This window comes from Dermacentor silvarum, chromosome 4, assembly GCF_013339745.2.
Source record: "Dermacentor silvarum isolate Dsil-2018 chromosome 4, BIME_Dsil_1.4, whole genome shotgun sequence".
Classification (NCBI taxonomy): domain Eukaryota; kingdom Metazoa; phylum Arthropoda; class Arachnida; order Ixodida; family Ixodidae; genus Dermacentor; species Dermacentor silvarum.
In genome coordinates, this window is record NC_051157.2 from 10,411,346 (window position 1) to 10,435,510 (window position 24,165).

Below are 24,165 nucleotides of genomic sequence, written 5' to 3' on the forward strand. Positions count from 1 at the left end.
GTTATGCATTTCAGCCAGCTTTGCCCATTTCAACCAGCTATGGCCGGCAATACACTACGTGAACATGCTCAGTGCCTGGGCAACTGGCAGCCACCATGCCCACCTGAAGGTGCAGGTGAGCTGTCGGCTGAAGGTCACCTGTCCCGTGGCAGTATCGCACAGGCCCACCTGATAGAGGGGGCTCGTGCGCAGTGCCACCAACGTCTGAACCAGCTGCAACCGAAGCGGAGCCAGCTCAGCCGGTGGGCTCCCGTCCCGGCATTGCTGGTGCAGGTGCTGAGACAGTAGTTGCAGCACCGACACTGCCACTGTGGGCTGTCCATCACACACATGTGCCTGCATCACAGAAAACAGCAACTGCTGAACAAAAAATTCACCAACGATTACAATACTCCCTAATGCGAAATCTCAGCACAGGTGTACATGTGTTTTCATTTCGTGATGTATTGGCTGGCGCGGACAATCTGCCTCATGCGGCACGTTGCAAACGGACCAAAGTGTAGCATGACTGCCTCGCTAATCTGGAGATTGAGAGCTAGTGCATAAGCGACGCATGGACGCGATTCACAGCAGTAGCTGCCAACAAAGCTACCAAACGGCGCGCACTACTCTGGCGCCATCTTGTAGCCATCGTCGCCGCACTATGCTTTTCTTGTCACGCTTTCACTATACCCTCCTCTGTTTGTCGTCTCATGGTTCCACTGCACCCTCCTCTCCCCTTTCCTCCTCACACATTTCATCCCCCATTGCGATCCACATTGGCTTTCATCTTTCACTGTGCTCGTTCACTCAATTATGCCATCGCCGCCGATGCTGACGCTCGCCGCAGGAATGGGTGCCCAAGAGCTGCGCTCTAAAAAATTCAGCAACAATTACGATGCTCCCTAATGCAAAATTTGAGCGCAGCTTTATACGTGTTTTCATTTCACAATACATTGGCTGGTGGAGACAATCTCTCTCGTTCAGCAAGTTGGAAACGGAGCGAAGTGTGGCGCGACTGCCTTGCTAATCGGTAATTGTGAGAAGTAGCAAGTCAGTTACGCGTGGACGTGATTCACAGCAGCCGCCACAGACAGACATCCCAGACGATGCTGCGCTACTCTAGTGACATCTCGTAGCCATCGTCGCTGCAGAGCAGATATTCTATAAAGCGCTGGCAGAGCCCGTCTTGCACGGCACTATGCTTTTCTTCTCACGCTTTTGCCATGCCCTCCTCCTGCACTCACCGCCTCATGGTTCCGCTGAACCCTCCTCTTCCGCTTTCCTCCTCATGCTCTGTTCGCTATCACCGTCTTTCATCTCCCGCTACGCTCTGCGTTCGCTTTCATCTTTCACTGCGCTTGTTCACTCGGTTACGAGGGACAACGCCAACGCTCGCCGCAGGAACGGGCGCCTAAGGAGCTGCGCTCTAGAAACACTTCTTTAATGGCGAACTCTGACTCTTTGCAGCCTCTAGTCATTTACCAAGGTGAGCACACAACATGAAGTTATTGCTCGTTCCACTTCACTCAGCCCTTCAGCATGGGTTTCAATCTTCAATCTGGCATTCGCAGATACTCCAACTAGGTTCCAGGTCAATTATCGCATAATGTCTGAACTAGTTTTGTCTTGACCCGGCCTTCAATTGTTCCATCTTTTACAGTTAATTATGCCAATTGTGAGTGTTTCGGGTATTTGAATACTGTAGAATCTCGATGATACGAATCTCATGGGGTCATGAAAAATATTCGTATTAGCCGAAATTCGTATCATCGAAACACAATTAAAACTATACAAATTATGGGGGGATGAGGGGATCAGATCGCGAAAATCGCGAGAAAAATTGATTTTTGAAAACCACGCATTTCGGTATCTGCAACGCCTAATCTACGCTGTATAAAAATGGTTTGGCTGAAAACGCACTAAAAGTGGCTGAAAAATATTTATTCGTCAGTGCGCAGGGCGAGAAAACAGCTTTAAATCGCGCCAGATCACCGCAATTCACGGAGACATATCTCGTATTTCCCGCCACCGAGCGCCGCCATCTCGGTATCGTTCGAAAGCTCAAAGTTTCGCCGTTCCGCTTCTCAATTCGTCCGTCGTCGCCATCTTGTAACAAACGCGCAAACTCAAAAGAAGCGCGGGTCTGCAATAGGTAGTCACACGGGCCCTCCGATGAAAGCGGGCCTCCGATTGGCTGCCGTGCTGAAAGGCGTCTCTCCATTGGTTGCTGCTGTGGCAGGGGCAAGATGGCAACCGCAGTTGTCTGCTTCGTAAACCACGCTGGCATCTTCACTTGACACGCCGAATTCGGATTACTGAGAGCTCCCAGGTTAGTGATGGATCGTCGCTCGTCGGAGAAGAAATTTTGGACGAAGCACGCCTTCGGAATACGGAAGCGCAAGCCTCCTACGGCAAGAAAAATACGGCGATTAGCGGGAGAAGCGGAGGAGCACCCAACTGAATGAACGTGCCGCGCTACCTTGCACCGTGGATTACGGGCCGCGCTATCTTGCACCGTGTGACTCCAGCAGCGAAACCGACGATCGCCCTGTGTCATCGGCACCGATAACGCAGTCGACGGAAGACGCGCCAACGGAGGCTCCCCTGCCTCGGCGTACCGCCGCGCGAATCAGCCGCGATCGTATCTCGGTCAACATAGCTCGCTGCGACTAGGCAAAATGGCGCAAACGCAAAGAACGCGGCCCAAAGCACAGCAGCCACTCCATCCGATGGGCGGCCGCCGAAAAGGAGGAAAAGCTCAAAAGCAACAAAAGCGCCACCGCTTCAAACTCTTCGCGCCCAGTCGCGGCCTCTGCGCTGTCCGGCGTCGCGTCCGCGCCTCCGTACCAAAAGAGAAAGGGAGAAAGCGCGTGACTGCGCGCCGTTCTCTTTCGCGGCTGTCAGTGGGGCGGCGTTTATTCGTATCAACCAACTCGGGTCGAAAATCTATTCGTAACAACCGTACTCTAGCACGTTGCAAAGTAATGGGGCTCGGCCGGGACTACGGAAAAATTCGTATCATCCGGAAATTCGTATTAGCCGTAATCGTATCATCGAGATTCCACTGCACTATTATAAATATCTTCATGTGTTCAGCTCTCATCTTCCTCCATCATCCTATTCACCCATGAAGACTACTTAATGCTGGCAAAATGAGCATGATTTTACCTTATGTATGTTACTTGGACAAAGCAGCTTCCATAGCATTTAACTGCTTATTGCAGCAATAGATCTAAGCCCTTTGTCAATCCTTAGTATAGTCACAGTGATAGCTTTGGTACTTAATCAGGCCTTCATTTGTCCTCATCATTTTTTGTAGCAAGGTGGTCTCCAGCTCACCTTGTGGTCAGCATGTGTAAACTTTGTAATGCCATTTAACCCGTCACTGTTGTAGCACAAAGCAGGTATTTTTCAAGTGTCTGGTGATATTGATGATGACTGCTACCAAAAGCACCATTATATTGAGTGGGCAGAGCAGCCCATAACAGCTATCACGGTAAAAAATTGTATATCCAGAGAATTATTTAAGTTCTGAGGTCTTGCGTGCAAACACCCCAATATGATTATGAGGCACACCATAGTGAGAGACTCCGGATCAAATCCAGAGAATGGTCTGGTCAGGTTATACAGTCCCGAGACCCTAAGGCATAATCACTTTCCAAGTCAGTCCTTAACCCTTTCAGACGCCAATGAATTCTGTTAACTGAAAACTTACTCTCACCACATTTCTTGCATATTCAGAATCATAAAAAGCATACAGCTGCAGAATAGGTTAAGAATTTTAATTCTTTAGGGTTTTGTCAAGTTTACAGAACATGGACTCCATGCGAAAACTCACTACAGGAACATTCCATATGAGAACATCAGCTATTTCATATCTCACAGGCTTGAAAAGCACCCATCCAGACACTTGAAAATTATGCCTGATGCAACACATTTAAAAACAATTAAAGGAATATACCCACTACATACGACGACATACTCGCACCGAGCAAGTACACACAACTGTCTACCTTCCCACATGTTTTACTAAAACATTTTGAACCCGTTATTTAAACTTTCAAAACGATTCCAATCAGAACAGTTTCAAGATGTATCCGACACAATTTAAGTACCATTACTTTCATCAATGATATTGCTGTTGACGCACTTTCTTGGCATACACAATTGTGTACACAGCGTTTTAAATAGTTAATTAATACTGATAGTGATGGACAAATATTAAATTTTAGGTTCGAATCCAATTCAATGCGAATAGCAATTTGGTCAACTAATTTCAAATCAAATAGTTTGAATAGTAGCACTTCGTACAACACGTATTTGGTTAAGGAAGGTGTGGCAGTATTTAGAATAATTAGGCTAATAAAAATACAAATGTTTTGGCACGATGTGAATAGTTGTGGTCTTTGCATAGAATCTTGACACAAGAGCCAATAGCTGAATTTTTTTTTTAAATAGAGGGGGAAGGGGGGGGGGGGGGAGGCTTACTTGCATAGATGGCAAGGTTATTTTCAGTGCTCTTATGCAGATATTTTCATGCAAAAACGCAAGTTCAACATCTCTTTACAGCGCCAACAGTATGGCTGGCGAGCAGTACAGAAAATTTATTTGCAGACTTATGCTCAGTACTGTGGTTCAGTATACTTGAATTTCTTGATGGTGGTGCACATGGGGGCATTTCACGTTCGCCCATATCAAGCCATGCGTCGTCGCGATTCCGCAACGTGCAGATGTCATATGTGACCGTGACCATGACGACTGCATGGCGCAGGCAGTTTAGGCTCAGTGCTTTCTACCTACACGTGAGCTTAACCCATTATATCCAATAAGCGCACAGACGTACTTAACGCATGCTATAGTTTACCTAACTGCCAGCGATCGACCGCAGACCCACACACCACTTCTACGGTCCTCAATCTATCCTGTGCACTTAATCTTTAGGGGCAATCACCGTTGAGCAACTCGATGAGTAGCAAACTGCTAGGAACGGTTTCGGCAAAATTTTGTCCCGGCAACACCTGTTTGGTCGACAGCCTTATGAGCGTGGCTTTGCCAGGTGTTGGCAACCAAAGTTGCGGTTTGGTAGTCGAGAAGCGTCACCACTAAGGAAAGAGAGGATATGGGGGACAACCTGAATGGCACTGTTTTCCAGATTTTCTAACATCATGTGCGCGAGTGATAACAAGAAAAATTGAGCAAGCCACCCTAGAGAAACCGATAACTTTGACAATTGAAAAATAGTTCGGCAGCATGGTGGTCCCAAGGTGGCTTCGAATTCGATCTGAAGCAAATAATGAATAGCGTAACATTCAATCGAATATAAGAAAATGTTGAACATTCACCCAAACCTAAATACTGACTTGCACATTATGAGTACAAAAACCAATTTTTTACTTGAATACAGTTAAACCTGCTTATAATGAACCTCCATATAACGAATTCCTGGAAATAACGAAGTTTTTCTATTCCCCGCCGTTACTCCATAGAAATGCATGTATTTGAGACCTCTACGTAACGAAGTGGCAGTGGGAGACCCCCCTCGATATAACGAATTTTCCCCTCCGACAACCTAGAGATTTTGCCCCAAATTTGCACGAGCAGCAACCGGAAGCACATTCTCTGCCGCGACGGAATGCGAAGCGAGCGTACGTGTGCGTGCGTGCGTGTGCGAGGCGGGCCTGCATCTCTCGACCCGGCGATTTTACCGCCGCGGGCGTGACCTTTCCCCCTCCTTTCATTCAAACCTGATCCTGCCGCTGGCTGCAGCTGGCCTAGCCCGCCAAGCCGGCACTCTCTCCTTTTCCACTTGGTGTTGCCGACGCGTGGGTACACGCTGTGATACATCACACTCGATGAGCGCGGACACACGCTGTCAAACGCTGGCGGCGTGTGGAAGCACCGCTGGAGAAGCGAGCGAAGTGACCTTCGTGCTGTTGTCTATCGCTTCAACGCAAACTGAGCTCCGAGAACACACAGCAGGCACAAGGCTACGAGCCGCCGACGCACCTTCACTACTGCTAGACTGTGCCCCAATGCAGATCGCTTTCAATATACGGCCCGCGCAACCGCGCACCGCCGCGCAGTACGCAGTTGATGCCAGAGTACAGTACAACACCACCCCGCTATCCCTCCCCCATCGCTCCCTCGCCGGTGCCTCGAGCGCAACGGAAGAAGGCGCGCTTCCTCCTGCTTTTCTTGCGCGCGCGAGATTTAGATGCGATCGTCGGCTCCCCACGCACGTTTTCACTCGCACATACAACATACGGCACGCGGCGACTGCGTTATCGCCCTTGGACTTTATGTGGAATATCTATGAGCCAAAACCAATTTTAGGGCCACAACGCGTCATAGACACCATCTTTATATAGCAAACACGGATCTCAAGGGCCATACTTTTGCTGGCGGAAACCGAAAATACGTCATAGTTGTCGCCCCCGGCACTTTGGGCGGCCAATGCCATCGTCAAGCCACCAAGCCAAGCGACATGAAAAGTCAAAATGGCCGCTCGGGCCGGCGCGGCGTGGCAGTTCGCAACGTATGATGCAGGAACGGTCCCACAGTTGCGACGCAACAGCGGAGTTACCAATGCATTGGGTTCTATGGGAGCTGTGCCGGGACCGGCCGAAAACGACATAATAGCCGGGAAAACGCAGCCCCCGGGAACGTAACAGCGGGGTTCTACTGTAACACTATATGACGATACGACGTCATCATGACGCTCACTCTTCGTTTCCGATGCCTCGCGCTTGTGCGAAACAACACGCGTCCACGCATCTGGTACCTGGTGTGACATTCCAAGGATGATTGCTTCGACCAAAACGTAAAACTGGTGCGCATTACAATTGAGGGCGCGTTACAATCGAGTAAATACGGTAAGCGTTTCTTTTTCGAATTTTCGTGCCGAACCTGCATATAACGAAATCCTCTTTATAACGAAGTTTTTCGGGAATTTGTCAATTTCGTTATATCCAGGTTTAACTGTAGTACGGTTGATTAAAAAAAATTGTGGTGTCCACCTGCCAATCCCATGATATGATTGTGAGGCATGCCGTAGTGGGGGACTCTGAATGAATTTTGACCACCTAGGGTTATTTAACGTGCACCCAGTGCATAGTACACGAGCATTCTTGCGCTTCGCCCCCATCAAAATGCGGCTGCCGTGGCCGCGATTTGATCCTGCACGCTCTGGCTTGGCAGCGCAATACCAAAGTCACGATGCCCCCACGGCGGGTAGCACGTTTAGTTGCTGAAAGCAGCATCTCCATGCATGTGGACAAAGTAACCGTCTTCTCGTGTTTGTTATGGTAAAAAACACTTCTTGTTGCCTAAACAGAAATATCACAAAGATCACGAAATTCTGTGCGCTGTGTTTCACTCTAACAATGCTTGTTTCACGTTTAACTTTAACAATGAGAGATGGTACTGCCACTATTTCATTGCTACAATACAATGTTTTCTTTTCAACATTGATGTGCACAATTTATACCTTTGTTTATTCTAGATTAAACCAGGCAAGTAATGCACCCAAATCTAGTATTAAACTGCATGCACCATAAAATTCCACCTATGTGCGAAATTTCAGTGCATATGAGCCAGCGATATAGCCACAAGAGTCATGTATACCCGACACTCTTATTCATAACATTCAGAACAAGCAGTGCCTAGTAACCATGCCCCTTTTCGCATGGCAACATTGCATGCTTGACGCTCACCTGGAAGAGGTGGCAGAGGCCCTCGACAGCTGCCTCGAGCGCCAGCAGCTCCTCAGGCCGCCAACCTCGCATTAGCACCTGCAGAGCAATATACTTCAATGGCCATGTGTGGCTACATTTGTATGGCACTCTGTGCCATTACAAACAAACAAGAAAGCTGGGCTAGGTGGTTAATCTATTGGAATGCATGACTGACCAGCACCAAATTCAGACAACACAGAGCGTGGGATACATGCAAGATTCAAAACTAACATTGAACTTAAAAATAATTTTATTGTGCAATAATGCTCATAACATATACATAAGGCAATTGTACATTACCATAGCATACTGCGATCATATTACAAGATCACATCTTTTGAAACCATGCACAGGCATTACTTTGTTCATATAAAGTTGCAAGACTGTAAATGCAAAACTAGCACAAATATCACTTTATTATAGAATAAACTTGAAATAAGACCTCTTGTGTCTCTGACTTGAAAATGATAATGATGACAATGACAATGATTATTATTTTACCTTGAAATATACAAATCATTGTAGAAGATAGGCTCAAGTGAAAAAGGAGACTTATCAGTACATATACAGCAGTCAGCAGTAAAAGGTGCAAGTACACTTAAAAAAAGAAGAACTAGTACTCTGTCCTGTCCCACCGTTTTTCCGGTAGCCTTATTTACGCTAGTAACTCTGTCACAGCAATGATTATGTGACCGGGTGTATAGGTCAAAGTGTAAGATCTCTGAAGACAAAGACACCAAGAATGCTTCTGTCAACGAATCCTAGAGAACACAGACCCCTCATGCAGTGAGTGCTTTCTTACGTGTGCCACAAGCGTCATTAGATTGTAAAGACCAGTTGAAGTTGAGTGTTTTAGACATCAGCTGGCACTGAGGCTTGTGCCTCAACAGTTAGGTCAGCTCCAACAATGAATGCCTCAATGAATACATAAAGTGGTCTGTGCCTGTGTACATGGTTATTTTTGCATTACACAGCATTTAGGTTAACACGCCCTCTACGCAGTTCAATCTTGATCATCTGACTATTGTTAATTTGACAACACCCAGTGCTTGCTCACTCAGGACAGGTAAACCTGCTTATGAGTCTTGTAAAATGGTTGAGGTCAGTGCACTCCTACAAGCACACCTCACTTAGTCATGCGCCAAAGCTGTTCACGTGAAAGCTGCAACAGATGCAAATGTAACAAAACATCTTAAAACCTTTCGAAGCAGGTCAAGCAGGTCAGCTGTGTGCTGGCTGGACAGGTCATCCCGCAGCAGTACATCAGCTAGAAGGCGCACAGCGCGGGCCGCCACGGCAGGGTCCGTCTCGAGTGGAGACACATGTGGCAACAGCACTTTCTCCACCAACTCATCCGCCTGCAACAGACGCACCAGCTATGATATGGCCGAACACTGCACAAAGTGCTAACCACACTGAGCTCATCAACCCCACTTTAGCCCATGTTAACCAAATTTGGAAGTAATGAACATATAGATTTGCATTATTTCTGTCAAATCAAACTCCAGCAATGAATGCCTCAGTGAACACATGAAGTTGTCTGCGTGGAGAGGACAGAATATTACATTGTGCATGGAATGCCTTGTATATAATGCAGGCATTCACATGCGCCATAGGTACACACATTTTAGATAATTCAGCACTTTTCTGTCGGCACCTATTCCCATTGATAGCCCGCTATCGATGGTAGCAAATTCGTACTTTGTCACTTTCCGAGTGCTCTCGGACAGCTAGCGCCATTTATTGGGTTATTTAGAAACTATTTAGTCAGTTTGGGTTTTCTTTTTAAGCCGCGCACAGATTTCTAAAGCGCCTCCAGAGAAGGGGCATGGTCGGCGCAATGAATACTTGTAGCAGTGTTGTACACGTTTCTCAAAAACAGGAACGAAAGCTCGTTCCTCGTTTTTTCCCAATATTGAAATGATTTCCCGTTACAAGTTCCTTTAATGCGAAAGGAACACATTCCAGTTACACAACGAACATTGGAACCTGTCGTTACATTAAAGTTACATTTGATTTTTTAAATTAAAATATAGTGTCGGATAATCGTGAGGCGAAATAAAACGAGCAATGTAAAACTCACATCGAACTACGTATATTATACGAATTTGAACATCGCCGGCAACAGATTATCTGGAGAAAAAGAATCAAAAGAAACGCTCCTATAGACGAATTTTTTCAGGAAGCACCGGACATACTCCAGGCATGTCTAACTGCAACATTGGTGCTAGTCTATTACAAGTGCAACACATATGGCACCTTCCGCTTCGGTCTTCAAATGCGCAGTCAGGATACTGCACCTCAGATGTGCAAATAGAAAGTTACTCACATGCATCAGTCATTAAATTTCTTGCACAAGAAACCGCATCGAAAGGAACAATACATAGGCATTTAATTAATGTTGATCCAATGTTGCAGTATGACCGGAAGAAAAATGTCCACTATACATATTTGCAACTTAGTAAAGTCCCTTGTTTGAACTCAGCAAGAGTTGCATCTCGATGTTGGTGTCCGACAGACGAACCCGTTTCTTTGTCAGCACTTCATTTCGCAATGTTGAAGAGCCGTTCCACCGAAGCGCTTGAATGTACTGCCGTGCTGTACTTGGGGAAAAGTTAGTTAATTCTCTCAAATTTCTTCATCTGTGACAGCGGTTAGTCAACTGGTACCAGCAGGTATCGTGACAGCTCATCCTGTTCCTCGGCTGGAAGAGTTTTGTGCCCGAACGAGAAGAAATCTTCGGGCGCGGACGAGGTGGCAACATCTGCGCTGGCTGGTTTGGTGACCCCAGCCAACTCTGCTTTTATGTTGATGGTCTACAGGAGGGGGCGTCACGTGACAATCTTGAAGCCTAGTCATAAACAAATATAGTGGAGAACTCACGAAAAAAATGCCCCACAATCACGTGACAGGCAAGCGGTAGTTCTTTGCGCCTCACGTGGTCGCCCATCCGCCCTGCATGATGTGCTACGTACGTGCGTGCGTCTGTCTGTTCAATCCCGTGGAACGTTTACAGAAGGAACGCCGTTCATTCTGCCATTCCTTCATAAACGTAACGAGTTACTGTTACAGTTCCACTGACCCTTAATGGAACGGTGGCGTTTCTCCATTCCTCCCAAAAGGAACTAGTTCCAGGAATGCCGTTCCTTGGAACGCCATTTCATACAACACTGACTTGTAGTTTCCAAAATGGCATCAGCACCACGTGCCCCTCATGTACAAAAATGTCGCATTTCTAGCAATTCTAATGCATCTGCATGCAAGTTTTTGAACTTTGGAAGCAGAAGTGACGCGAAAGACAACTTCGGTTTGTCAGATTTTAAAATGCAGTTTTTCCTTCTTCGCTGAACTGTTTCAAAGCTGCCATGTGCCGGTATTAAGATATTCTGCATGTTCTAAAGGTCACAATTCTTATCGGCAGGGTGTTGACAACCTTCAGCTGGTATCATCTGCCGGATGCCACGCAGCGAGTCAATTTTTGCGCGAAGAGACTGCCGGGAGTCGACCTTTACATCGCGCTAGGGCTGGTTACTAGCGTTAAAGTTTTCTTTTATATCTTAAGAAATTTTAAATGCATAAGCATTTCTATGGTTACCCAAGGAGAAAACTGTCCGAACGTCCATCCATCCGTCCTTCGCATAAGACGATCGCTTTCAAGATAAGAGCCAGCACAAATGTTTTCACCAGCTGTGGAAGACGACGATGACGAATGCACGAGCAGTGGCACGAGCGTGTCTCTGTGACCATGTGACGTGTGCAATCAAGCACGCACTAGGCACACCTTTAGTAAGCCAGGGTGCAGCAGCCTTGGCTTCGGATCAGAACATCATCAGCGCACCTGGCGCCGGTACCTGCAGTATTTTGCTTGCCTCATCAGCCACCGTTGCGTCGCCTTCCACAGCAGTTCGTGTGGCCGCAGTGTTGTCGCATTTACCGTAATGGTGCCAAGACGACCGCAGCCACTGAGCAGTGCTAGGATTACCTGATAACTCCCCGAGAAGACTCTACGTAAATTTTTTTTACATAGAAAGACAATATTTGCTGGAATATTGCACAGGTCTATTGAGTTGAAAATGCATATCTCAAATTTTAGATGCGAAGGAGCTTATGGTCGAGGCTATGTCACTCCCTCCCTCCCTCCCTCCGCCGTAGGCGTCCACACCCCTACTGTGCATGTACGCCAAGCTCCGGCTTCCGGTTCCGCTTCCACTTCCGGTTCCGCTTTCAGTTCCGCTTCCGGAGAACGCTTCCGGCGTTTTGCCCGAATGATCCCCCGGTGCTTCGCTCACTCATCATCATTCAATTCGTGGATATGTGGTGTTGAAAAGAGGGCTCGAGCCACTGCCACGAAACGGCAGCATTGACAGGCTGATCCCGAACTTCGGGCTCGTGAAGCCGAAAGGAAACGTCAACGCCGCCGAGAAGCTGCTACTGATGCAACGAGGGCTCGCATAATGGGAACTTGAGTCGACCCCATGGCTGCTTCGCATACTACTCAGGGTTCCCCTACAGGAAGATGGTAGGCATATCTCAAATTTTTTAAAGGTTTTTCAATGCGGAAGCAACAATAACATTTTTATATTACTTTTTCTTTTCCCTCTAAAATCTTCGTATAGATATTATTTTTTTAAATTATTTTTAATAAACATGTTTGGGAATAGCGCCATTGAAAAGAAAATTTATTCTTCAATTTGATACTATACATTTTAGAATCAAGCCTGCTCCGCGATAGGAAAAAAGTATTTACTAGACAACCCAAAAACTGCCACTCTTCCTACGGGCAGGAAATCGGTAAAGAAATCCCGAAAAGTAAATACGAGAATTTTCCTCCCATTACCATAGGGACATCAGAATACTGAACTACCCCTCAGCATCCCGAATGTTGGAATAAAGTTAAATTTCTTTTATTCACGTAACTTCATTGCAGGTGTCTGATCTTGTTCGAAGAGGATGTAAAAATGGTGCATTTTTCAGCAACAATAAGAAAGAAAAAGTAATAAATGGCTCAAAAATACACTAATCAATTTGATTTACATGCACAGTTCCTCTTGCCGAAATAAGGTGCTTTAACTTGACACCGTTGTTCAACAATCAGCTTTGACGCCTCAAAAATAAGATGTCCCGGTTGTATTGGAATGCCGACAAAAATCGTCAGTCACAATCATAAAAACGCTATCAATTATGTGCAAGAAGCATACCACTCTTAGCTGAAAACTAAGAAAGTGTACTACCTCATGCCCCTCCCCCATGTAATACCCTCTTTGAGGGCTTTTAGGGGTATTTCGAATAAATAAATGAATAAGAAAGAAAACAAAACATCATCGCCTGTCAACCACCACAGTTCGTATATGAAGTCCTAAGCTGTCCTTACACCAAGAAAGTGACATATGGTAGTGACTCCCACACAAAACGACTTCACCACAGATGTATACACAATGCAATCAGCTGTCATAAATATACATGCACTCAGTACATGAATTCTTGCTTTTTTATCCTATTATGCACTCTAGTGGTTTCTCATGGAAAGCACTTTCAAATAATTTCTAAGCCCAAGGGCACTTAATCTGAAGTATGAACAAATGGTACAAATGACCCCAAAGAACAAGAGATGCAGTGAATAAAAAAAAAAAAAAGAACAGGTTATTATGGAAATAAAACTGCTTTTCTAGTTGTTGTTTTCTTAGCATTAAAAAGCGGTAAAAAAGAAGCTAAGTATGAATTTACCCTTTAAAGTAAGCATATTAAAGTAGATAGCGTGAAACTTCAGTTAGTGTCACTTTGTGAGTAAAGACATAAAATATTTTGTCCAGTTTGTGTACTATTTTTTATGTTACGGAATCTAGCAAGTGTTGATAACGTTTTGATCACTGCTTTCTAGCCAAATGACAATGGTACTGGCTACACAAGTTCCTTGAGTATTGTAGCTACCATGAAAACACCAAAAAGTGCAAAAGTGCAACTTTAGCTTTCCCACGGCTTGGCCAAACGCATCTATTGCTTCACAAATGCAACTTTTTTTGGAATCAAGTTTCTACAAAACTTCAAATTTTTTGTATGGGAAAAGCAGCAGCAACCTTGCTCTAATCTCCACTTGCATTGGTTCCTTTTTTTTTATTATTCAAACTGAGCAGTCAGCTATCCCAAACTGCCACCTGAGTGCAATATTTCTTGTCTTTCTTCCAAACTTATTGATCTCCTGGCTGTAGTTTTGACATCTGAAGGCACACTTATCAAAAATAAACTAGGCTTTTAACAACACCTCTATGAACAAAAATAATCAACAGTTGACTTACTAAGATCGGGCACTTTGTAAACCAAGACATGGAAAAGAAAATTTAGTAGTTGTACTGGCTTTCTTGAATTTCCACATAAGCCCTGCCAAGGCCTCATACTGATCTGTTAGGGCCTAGGCAATGATGTACGCCACCTGGCAGAGATGTCGATGGCTGGCAAGAAGATCAAGCAGGCGCAGCTGCACAGCTGGTGTTGCCATGACGGGATCCAAGAATCGCTCTAGGAGTTCTGCCATCTGGCTTGCCCAACGCAGTGGGCACAGCTCCGCCTGCCGTGTTCGAAACTCCACCAGACGCAGCAGCGATGTTTCCTGCAGTGACAACCAGTGTGCCAAAGAACATAAAATAATGTGGTGTTAAACCAATAATGTGGTGACTTCCATGTGCAGCAAAGTGGTTTCTCAAGCTCATTAAAGAATGAAAAATAACTTTGCACTACACAGGTTGAAAAGGATATTGACGATGATACAACTGAAGTTGATACAAACGGGACGAAGTTGTGCAGCCTGGTCAACCAGCTCAAAGAGGTGCGTGGCACTGCCCTCGAATGTGCCCTGGTCATATGACAGCTCCACACGTGTCAGCAGCTCATGAGCCATTTGCTGCAGCTGCCGTCCACTAGGTTGGCCCTGCACAGAATGGGGAGAGGGGTATTAATCTTCTGTAAGCATGCAATTATTATTATGTACTAAATGATCATCCCCTTTCTATATCTATGGATCCTCACCCTTTTGCTTTCGACTAAAAGGTAACACTCCATGTGATTGAACAATATGTGCAAGATCAACAATGCTCTGCAAGGGGTGAGCCAATGCATCATTAATTAACAACATTTAGTGCACGCATCTCTAACTTTTGAAAATTCCACCATGGAGACAGAGCACTCAGCATGGTTCTCCTGCACATGGTTTTCCATGTGCCCAATTTTTGTCACAAATGTAACACAGCCCAAACAAACATGCACGTGTGTTCTTTTATGTCAAAAACCTAGTATTTAAAATTGAAATTATTTTGTAGTGATAAAAAGCAGACTCTTCAAAAAACTTCAACTTGAGTAGCACATAAAAAAAGTCGCAGTTTCGCCCAAAAGGCGAAGCATCGATTGTGATGGCTAATTATTAGACAGCTATATAAAGCAGGGATAGTAGTGTTATTAGCCATATAAACTTGTAAACATTCGCTTACCAACTAAATTAACAAGCATGGGGTCACGCGCACACAGGCAAACATGAACACATCTCACTCGATGACCGCGGACATTCGCTGTCAAAATGCTGGCAGGAGTGAGAAAGAGCGGCAACAGCAGCAGCAGCAAGTGTATTGACCTTCGTGCTGCTTCTTGCTTTAATGCGAACTAAGCAGCGAGAATACAGCGCACACGAAGCTATCAGCCCTCGGCGAGCCTAGACTCTGTGCCTATCACAGATCACTTTCAAGATAGGGCCCATGCGGCCAAGCTCAGCCGCGCCATACACAGCCGCAACTGGAATAGGAAATGCTCAGCGAAGTTCTTCATCTCTGTGTTCACTATGTCCGATGCCTGCAGGGTTTGTCACGTGGTCATTTAGTTGTATGCCAAATGGTAAGCTATATCATATGGGAACTTGCTTTGTAGTGCCAGCTTCACAAAATGTTTCAGTGGGCTGCCTGAACAGTCCAGGGCATCCAAACTTTGTACAGAGTTGGTTGGTACTTGAAGGACATGCACAATCACGCATAGCCTCCTAAGCGGTACTGTCCACAAGGAAGACGGATGATTAGTCAAAGTACAGCCAGCACTCACACTGTGCAGCTGAAAGCACTGCACTAAAATTTCGATAAATAATTGCAGCTTGTGCAGAACAGCTGCTTAAATAGACAATATGCTCAAAGTAGGCTGACTGCATTTTCGGCAATAAAAAGGAACCTTTTTTAACTAGAACCAACTTGTCCAGCTTACAATAAACAAGTATGAACTGCACCGAAAGCAGAACAAAAAGGGCAATCCCAATGTCATTTGTACGGGCATGATTTATAGGACTTTACTCAATCATTTAAGCTTTAATAGGCATCACCAATGTACCAACTAAAGCATCAGACACCCCACAGCATCTTAACTTATTGGACATGATTATCAGCGTGCGCAATGTTTAAAATATTGCAGCCCCTCAGTTTACCATTTGTAGTTTTTTAGGCAAGGCAATTATCAGCTTTCTGAAAGCCATTTGGTAGCCACTAAGACAAAACACTGTGGGATCACTCTGCACTTTCAATTACTTATAGCAGCAAACCTATCAAAGAAAAAGTGCTGTTGAAATGGCACAAACATGACGGAGGTCATAAAAGCTTCAATGGCAGCTGCCTATGACAGGACGTGTAGGTCTGTGTGTGACTGGCCAGCAAGAAACACAAGTGCCTACTCATTACCATTCTTTGAAATTTGTCAATGACTTAATCAGGCGGAATGGAGAGAGATTGCATGCAGCACCGCATTTTGCAGCACCCTGATTATACAAGTCTAAAGCGAATGTCAAGAAAAACAAAATCGACGACTACGCCAAATTTTAAACTGCACTGAAAGGTGAGATGTAGCAATGCTCTATCAACAAGCTCTACCTCTACATCCAACAAGCTCTACCCCTGACCTCTAAAGCTAAAGGAAAAATCAGGATGAGTTGGTCATTGGACTTGCAAAGCTTAAACAATGCTATCAATAGGACAAAAAAAAGAATAATAAAGTAGATAAATACCCAACATTCATCCTGCCTACTAATATTCACTGCCTTAGAATAAGCTGGGCAAGTTGGCAGTTGCGTATTTCTAAAAGCAAACAGCTTGCACCAAATGAGTGCAAAATGAGGGTGCCATGCTTTGCTGATGAGTCTTGATTTATTTGTTATCTTTCCCACATTATATAAATACGTAGATACACAGAAATGTCCATATTGCTCTTTGCTAACCCTTTCAGTGCCGGGTATTTTTTTCTCGGATATTATAAACGAACATAATGGTTTATTTTCGGTTATTCAAAAGGGACAAAATGACAGATAATGGCAAATGCTCTCTTAGTATGGTCCGCACATTCCTGTCTTCGTTTTCTATTTCCTACCTAGTTGGGTTCTGACCACGGAGTAAGATAGACAGGAGCGCCGACTCCGCCGCTGCGAAACGCATTCGCTCGGGACAAAACGTGCAACGCAAATTATACATCTCGTAGCGCCATCTGTCGAGGCGCGTGGAAAACACTCATCAGCTTGCTTCCATGTGCGCATGCGCTGAGTGGCGGAGACCGGCGGAGACCGGCGGCGACGGCGGCGCAGAACGGGCAGCGCGGCACCCGCTGAGCGTGTCGTCTGCTGCAAACGTGGACCGTCGGCCGTCTCAATTTGACAGCAATCAAACACAAAAAATATATGCGCACAAATAATAAAGCGCAAGTAAACACGCGGTAGCGCTTTTATGCACGCATACGAAACATTTTTAGATGTCTTTAGAGGGAACAGACGATAAATGATGCTGTACAAAAAGACAACACAGACGTACTTGTTTTTCACTCCTCTACGTCTGCACGGAAGCGAAGGTGGGAAATTTTCGTCTTCCTCGCTTTGTTTACCATGTCTGCAGTATGTTTATTCATGTCTGACGAAACAAGGTATCTTGATACTTGTGCGTGAAGAGACTGAGCAACAGGACAGTGTTTTGTTCCCGGCTGTAAATCTGGGTATGGCAAAGGACGCGAGAAGTTTTCGCTCTTCGCTTCGCCATCTGATCTTCAACTACTCCACCAGTGGCGTCAAAAATGCCTCAAATAAGCGAGCGCTTAAAGCAATGGACAAAATATGCGCGCGACACTTCGAGAAGCAGCTTATTTTTGATAGTTACTTCAGCAAAGACAAAGGTGATGTCCTACTAGATCTAAAGAAAGTGCCTCGACTTCGAAGCGGAGCAGTTCCTTCAATTTTTTAGGGAAGCCTGGCGTAGCTCAATGATGCTGAATGCCAGGAGGAACCAGAAGACGCCAATGCGGAAGGACGGGAGGAGCTCAATTTAAATTTCTCTTCAACTACACACAGTGCAGGTGCCTTTCCTTGCCCAGACACATGCCGTAATGTAGAGAGAGAGAAAGGTAAAGAAAGACAAGGAGGTTAGCCAGTGTAAATGCCGGCTGGCTACCCTGTAAATTCTCAGCCTCGCCTTCGAGATGATTCCCCTAGTTATGCAGACACATAGTCAGAGCTTCTGTTGTGAAATAATGAGCAGGAAACACTGGCAGGAATTCCCAATTATTATGTTTAATGAGAATGTGGGGATTCTGCTCACAAGAGAACCGGGCGACACGAAAAACACCGCGAGAAGCAAAGAAGCAAGCGAAGCATCTTAGCACTTGATGCGTGCTCAGATAAAGAAGAGTGATAAACGTCAGCTTTTGCGTAAAAACTTCTTTTCGCTGTCGTCTTTCATTGCTTGAGACCACCCGAACTGCCGTTATATCGCCTTACCATTTGCTATAGTTTTTCTCTCTATCTTTGTTTATTTTCTGTTCCTGTGCCTTGTAAAGTTTCATGTAGGCCACCTGACAAATGCCCTGCATTTGGCCTGTATAAAATAAATTAAATAACATGATACAGGACTTGTTTCTCCTGCTAACGTCACTCCGTGAACCGCAAGAGCTATGCGTACTACAGGCGTCAGGGCGTGTGCGGAGCAGACGACAAAACGGATAGGCAAGCAGGCGCCGCGAGAGAGCCCCCGCGCCTTTGCTCCTCTCCGCTGCAGAGTTTTTCTTAAGTCGTAGCGCCGTCTGGCGAACACGCTGTGAAGCAGGAGCCGGCGTTGCAGAATGTGTCCCTTCCAGACGAGCGGAGTCGGCGCTCCTGTCTTATCTTACTCCGTGGTTCTGACACACACAGTGCAGCCATGTGCAGCCATGTCAAAGATAGTGCAGCCATGTCAGGGTCCAAAAAAAAAAAACTGCCATAAACATATGACAGATTGCAGAAACACGCAAGAGTGGTTTGAATATTTGAATGAAGAATTGTGTTGGTAGTGGGGTACAAAGTCCGGGAGACACCCCTCCGATAGGCGGATGCGTATTCCGCAGCGTGCTAACAAAAACCCAGACTGAGCAAAAACAAGAGAGATTAAAAAATATTAGGGGAGTGCGAATATCAAATAGTAGATTTCAAATTGAATATCGAATATCAGAAAATTTAACACTAATGTTTATTCTTCTAAATTTTGTGTGAAAAACACAGTGGTGCACATGCTCAAGAGGCTAATCACATTACTTAACAATAATTTTACTAGCTATCAGTAACTTAGGTACCTATGAATCGAGATGCATAGTATGCTCTACTCTTATTAAAGGGAACACCAAATTATGTAGTTCATATACGAAGGTCTTGAAAACATTTTTTGTCGATAGAATGTCTGTCAAATAGAATTAAGTGTCTTTATTTCCTCTGAAGCTACCTGAACAAATAGTGAAGTTGTCCTAAATACCAATGGGGTTTTCAGTTTAGTAGTGGGCCATACTGTGCTTAATGGCAATCTTCTATTACTTAGAAAGTATTGCTTTCCAGTTTTCTTCCGGAAAACAGGAGGGTTTTCCATCTTTATGGCAGGTAGTTTCTGTGAGTAATCGTCAGCTCGTTGGCCAATCTGCACGACAAACCAAAGCAGGGTATACGTATCACGTCACTTGGCACCGCTCCACACGCATGCGTCGACCACGGCAGGCACTGACGGTAAAGTTTTCAGATCGGGAGGTCCACGGCAAATTCACGCTCATTACTGATCGGTCGCGAGATCATGCGTACAGGCTAGATTGACAGCTGTCGAAGCGGCGTTCGGGTCTGCGTTTGACCAGCCGGCAACTACCGTGAGAACGCATTCCAAGTTTCTCTGTGTGCTCGTGTGTGGGTAGAAAGCTTCGAACTGCGTGAATCTGCATGTGAACACTGAAATCGCGTATTCGATGCGATGAGCGTGCCTTCTGGTGGCTAATCAGCCCGATCTTGACACATGCTTCCATGCTTTCCACTGATAGCTGACACCAATCAAAAAGGGTGTTTTGATCAGTTCGCTTCTTACTGTTACTGTGTATATTTATTGATGCAGTTTAATAAACATGCTGAAGTAATCGAAAATCTGCTTAAGAATTTCATGTACTTCCAGAAGAAGTCAACTATCGTCTGCTCGCACTTGGCTGCAGCTGCCCACATAGGAAGCTTTGGCCACCCTGCTTATCAATGTCGTAGCCATTGGGTCTAGCTAACTTCAATTAATTTTGAATGCTCACCTAGCCTCGAACCACGCAAAACTTGAGGTCAGACCACACGCACGCCTGCTAGCGTGCACTCACTCCTGGCTGCTACTGGCTAAACGCCTTGGCGGACATCGCTCTGTATTGAGCTATTGACAGCTCTTCAAAATGCTCAAGTTGGATGAGGCTACTATGAATCGGTCAAGCTGGTGCAGGACAAAGCTGGCCCGCACCCTGTAGCACAGGCCAGACTGGAGTACATGGCGCGCACTCCAGCCCTGTCGTGCACTAACCCTGCGTGCACGCACTACAGTTGCACGCAGCTGCGGTCTGCGTAGCGTGGATACCGCGGGGTGCTGCGACGAGCCCGCAGCATGCCAAGGTGACGTTCAGTAGGTGGAGCATTGTGGGCACGTCCGACTCCTCCACAGCCTTCGCAGTGCAAGGCATTGAAGAAGGAGTGGGAGCACCGCGAAGGGGATCAAAAGTGATCTTTGCCAATAACTCCACTTCTGCTGAACACATTAAAGTACTTTATGCTGCAAAGTATTTCTAAAATAGTCTAGTTTAACTTCAAATGCATTTCTCGACTTAAAATAAAAAGTGTTTCAGGGCCCCTTTAAGGGATATTTTGTAGAGTGGCACAGGATCCCAGTGGCACATACCTAGTTGCCCAAGTTGGCATCAAAGATGTTCATTGAAGAGCAGCACACACCTACTGGCACATACCCATTGACCCCAGTTAGTATCAAAGAGGTTCATTGAAGACCAGCACAGACAGAGTGGCAGATACCCAGTACTTCAAGTCGGCGTCAAGAGTTTCATTGAACAGCAGTACCTACCCAGTCCCGCATCTAGTTACCCATGTCGGCATGAAAGAGGTTCACTGATGATGTGTGGTGTTTAATGGCGCAAGGACCAGCTATGTCCAAACAGTGCCATGACATATGGTAATGAATTGTCTACTGTCATATGTATGAAATGATCAAATGAGTTGCAAATGGTAGATGTAATGTGGCTGCAAAGTGGCCTAAAAACGGGTCGCTGTAAACTGCATAAAATATATAAGCATCAAAAGAATGACAATGACCCATGACGTGAGCCACGAGCATAAAAGCTTCTTTACAAAGAAGTGATATGACAAGATGTATACAAGCACTACTGTCTCCACAGGGCTCTTGAAGTAAAGGACTGAGAGGCAAGTGCTCTAAAAACCTATGTCACTGCACCTACAGCCAGAAAAGCGAGGCTCTGCTACACATGACCCGGCCAAATTATTTCCAAGATAGAGCGGCAAGTTGGGCTAGTTGGTGGATGGTCATCTCATAAAAGGATGTTCATTTTCTGGTTCTTTTATTTCTAAGATTTTCACTTCATCTAAAAAGCTAAAGACTGTTTGCAGGTTAAAAAGCGGTCCATAACTGAGAAAAAGTGCTGGGTGAAGTGGAATATGCTGACGACACGCAGAATGAAAGCTTTTTACGGTCAGTTTCTATTTTCCTGCACTGGACGAGGACATGGAGTACTTTTAGGCTGTCGCCACACCTTCGACATGACGGAGGATCACTTCCAGTGGGTAGGTAAGAGTGGGTGCCGAAGGTATGACCTATTATTAATCGATAAAGGAGCACCTCCTTGTCTCGAGCCATTTATCCGGTATCCAGTACCCAAATTTAGGTTTGATCAACTATAGTTTATTGAATACCTGGGTATCCCACTGTTTCTACCAGTGCTTCTTCAGCTTATGCCGTAAATATGGTTTAAAGTCTGTGGCTGGAATCGCTATATTTGTGTCGGTGTCACTAAAAGCTACTCAGGTAGCATTTTCGTCAACAGCTTCATTGCCTTTCATGCCACTGTGGCCGGGTAACCAGCATAGGACGATGAATTGTTTACCCATAAAAGCTGAGCTTAGCAATGCATATAGTTCGTTAAAGAGAGTGTCGTTATGTTTTCATACACACATTAGGGCACGGACTACACTCAATGAGTCTGTGAACACAATAGCCTTAGTGAGATTGTTTCGCTTTATGTGCTTAACTGCAAAGAGTATCGTGTATGCTTCCTCCGTAAAAATGTACGTCAACCGCAAAAGTTTACAGGACGCAGGATCTGCCAAGAAGCTGAATTCTCGCGAAGCGTGGTCACACAGCCTCAAATTAAATGTTCCAGCATGTAGTAGCCTTCGCCACCTACATAGTGATTCATTAAATTAGAAGCGCTATGCCTTAACAATGCAGTAATTCACATTTGCAGGGGAAATCGCATCCCGTAAACTTTAGTGGTTGACTGTACCGGATTTAAGCACGATGGTTCTAGAGCTGCATAAGCAACACCAGCAGGAGACTTCGAAGCATCTGTATAAAATTCAGCACAGGAATACATCTCCTGAAGTACAAGAAAATGGGAATGTATATCTGCCTCAAGTGCTCGTTTTACGAAAGAGACGTCACACTGGATAGTCAACCACAACCAAGGCGGTGGAAGCCAAGTAGGAGCCATCAAAGCATTCTCTAGAAGAGGGACACCTGTTTCGTCTGACAGTGCTGGGCGGTTACGGAACAGCCTGGCCAAGGACAAGTCACGAATAATTGGATGGCATGGCTAATCGACATCTGATTTCACCTTCTAGGCATAAGGGAAGCTGAAATATGACCTTTGGAAGAGTAGGTACCATTCGTTACATTCAACGTACAGGCTTTGTAGAGAACTAGTCCTGAAGGTGCCTGTAGCAAGGCAGATACCCAAGTGGTGGATAGGATCTAACATTTTCAAAGCACTAGGCGTACCAAAATTAACTCTTTCTTTACCATGCCGCTAGGCATCGATCACCGATGATCAATGTTTTCGAGTGCTTACTTAAAACAACCACCACGCTCCTGAACTCGTAGCCCCACCTGGACTCTTAGCACCATCTCAGTGATTGTATACAAACTAGAGTTCCCGCTTCTGTGCAAATGGCGGTGAACACAACGATAATGTTCTGTCAGGGAGGAAGCGTGCACACCGCGTCTCGAACAAGTACAACCCTTTATTCCCTCCTGCTCGGCCTCCCCCGACTCCTTCTCCATCCTCACGATGTCGCTCCGTCCAGAGGTGCCATCTCTCGGCTCCGTATCGGTGATGATGATGTCGCTCTGTCCGGTGGCGCCATCTCTCGGCCTTGCGGTGGTTGTCTCCGCCACACAGTCCTTACACGTCTCCCCCCCGTAGAACGTGAACCCGTCGCGGGCATGTCCAGTCGAGGTTCATAATACGCGGTCAGCTGGTCAGCATGGGCTATCCCGCGGCGGCGCCCTGTCGTTGGGTCTGTCAGCATGAAGTTGTTAGCACCGACATTCCTTGTAATCCTATAGGGACCTGAATGTCTTGGTGCGAGCTTCGATGATACGCCTGTTGCTGCATTACTTAAAGTATGGCTGTCCAGGAGACCAAGATCGCCTGGTTTCAGGGTAACTGGCCGCCTGTGGTGGTCGTAATATGTCTTTTGTTTTGCCTAAGCGGCAGTTTGCTGTCCGTGAGTAAATTCAAAGGCCTGGGCAAGGCACTGGCGGACTTCTTCGGAAAAGGCATGGTAAGCCGTGGCAGGCGGTTCAACGTTGTCCTTGGTGCCAGGTGGTTCCCATGGAGTGCGCAGCTCTCGACCATAACACAGGAAGGCAGGCGCGTAGCCTGTCACAACACTCTCTGCAGTGCGGAGAGCAAAGGCAATTTCGGGGATGTGAGAGTCCCACTCCCTGTGGTTTGTGCAGTAGGCCCGGAGGCATTCCTTAACTGTACCGTTATGGCGTTCTACCATCTGTCCAGCGGGGCGGTAAGGCACGGTATGATGGTCTTTTATGCCCCATTGCTTCAGGAGGCTCTTCCAAAGCGTACTGACAAATGGGCGCCCGTTGTCGCTGGAAATTGCTAC

At 45.8% G+C, this 24,165-nt stretch overlaps 1 protein-coding gene across 4 annotated transcripts in view; it reads right to left on the reverse strand.

Annotated features, from left to right (window-relative positions):
- LOC119449417 (tuberin-like) overlaps window positions 1–24,165 on the reverse strand; it is a 138,474-nt gene that overhangs the window by 78,069 nt on the left and 36,240 nt on the right. For all 4 annotated transcript variants that reach the window (XM_049665190.1, XM_037712585.2, XM_049665189.1 and 1 more), the window contains 5 exons: window positions 14,497–14,637; window positions 14,143–14,319; window positions 8,915–9,073; window positions 7,695–7,772; window positions 104–336 (listed from right to left, as the gene is read on the reverse strand). In XM_049665190.1, coding sequence (XP_049521147.1) covers window positions 104–336; window positions 7,695–7,772; window positions 8,915–9,073; window positions 14,143–14,319; window positions 14,497–14,637 — 788 coding nt within the window. The remainder of the gene's footprint in view (window positions 1–103; window positions 337–7,694; window positions 7,773–8,914; window positions 9,074–14,142; window positions 14,320–14,496; window positions 14,638–24,165) is intronic.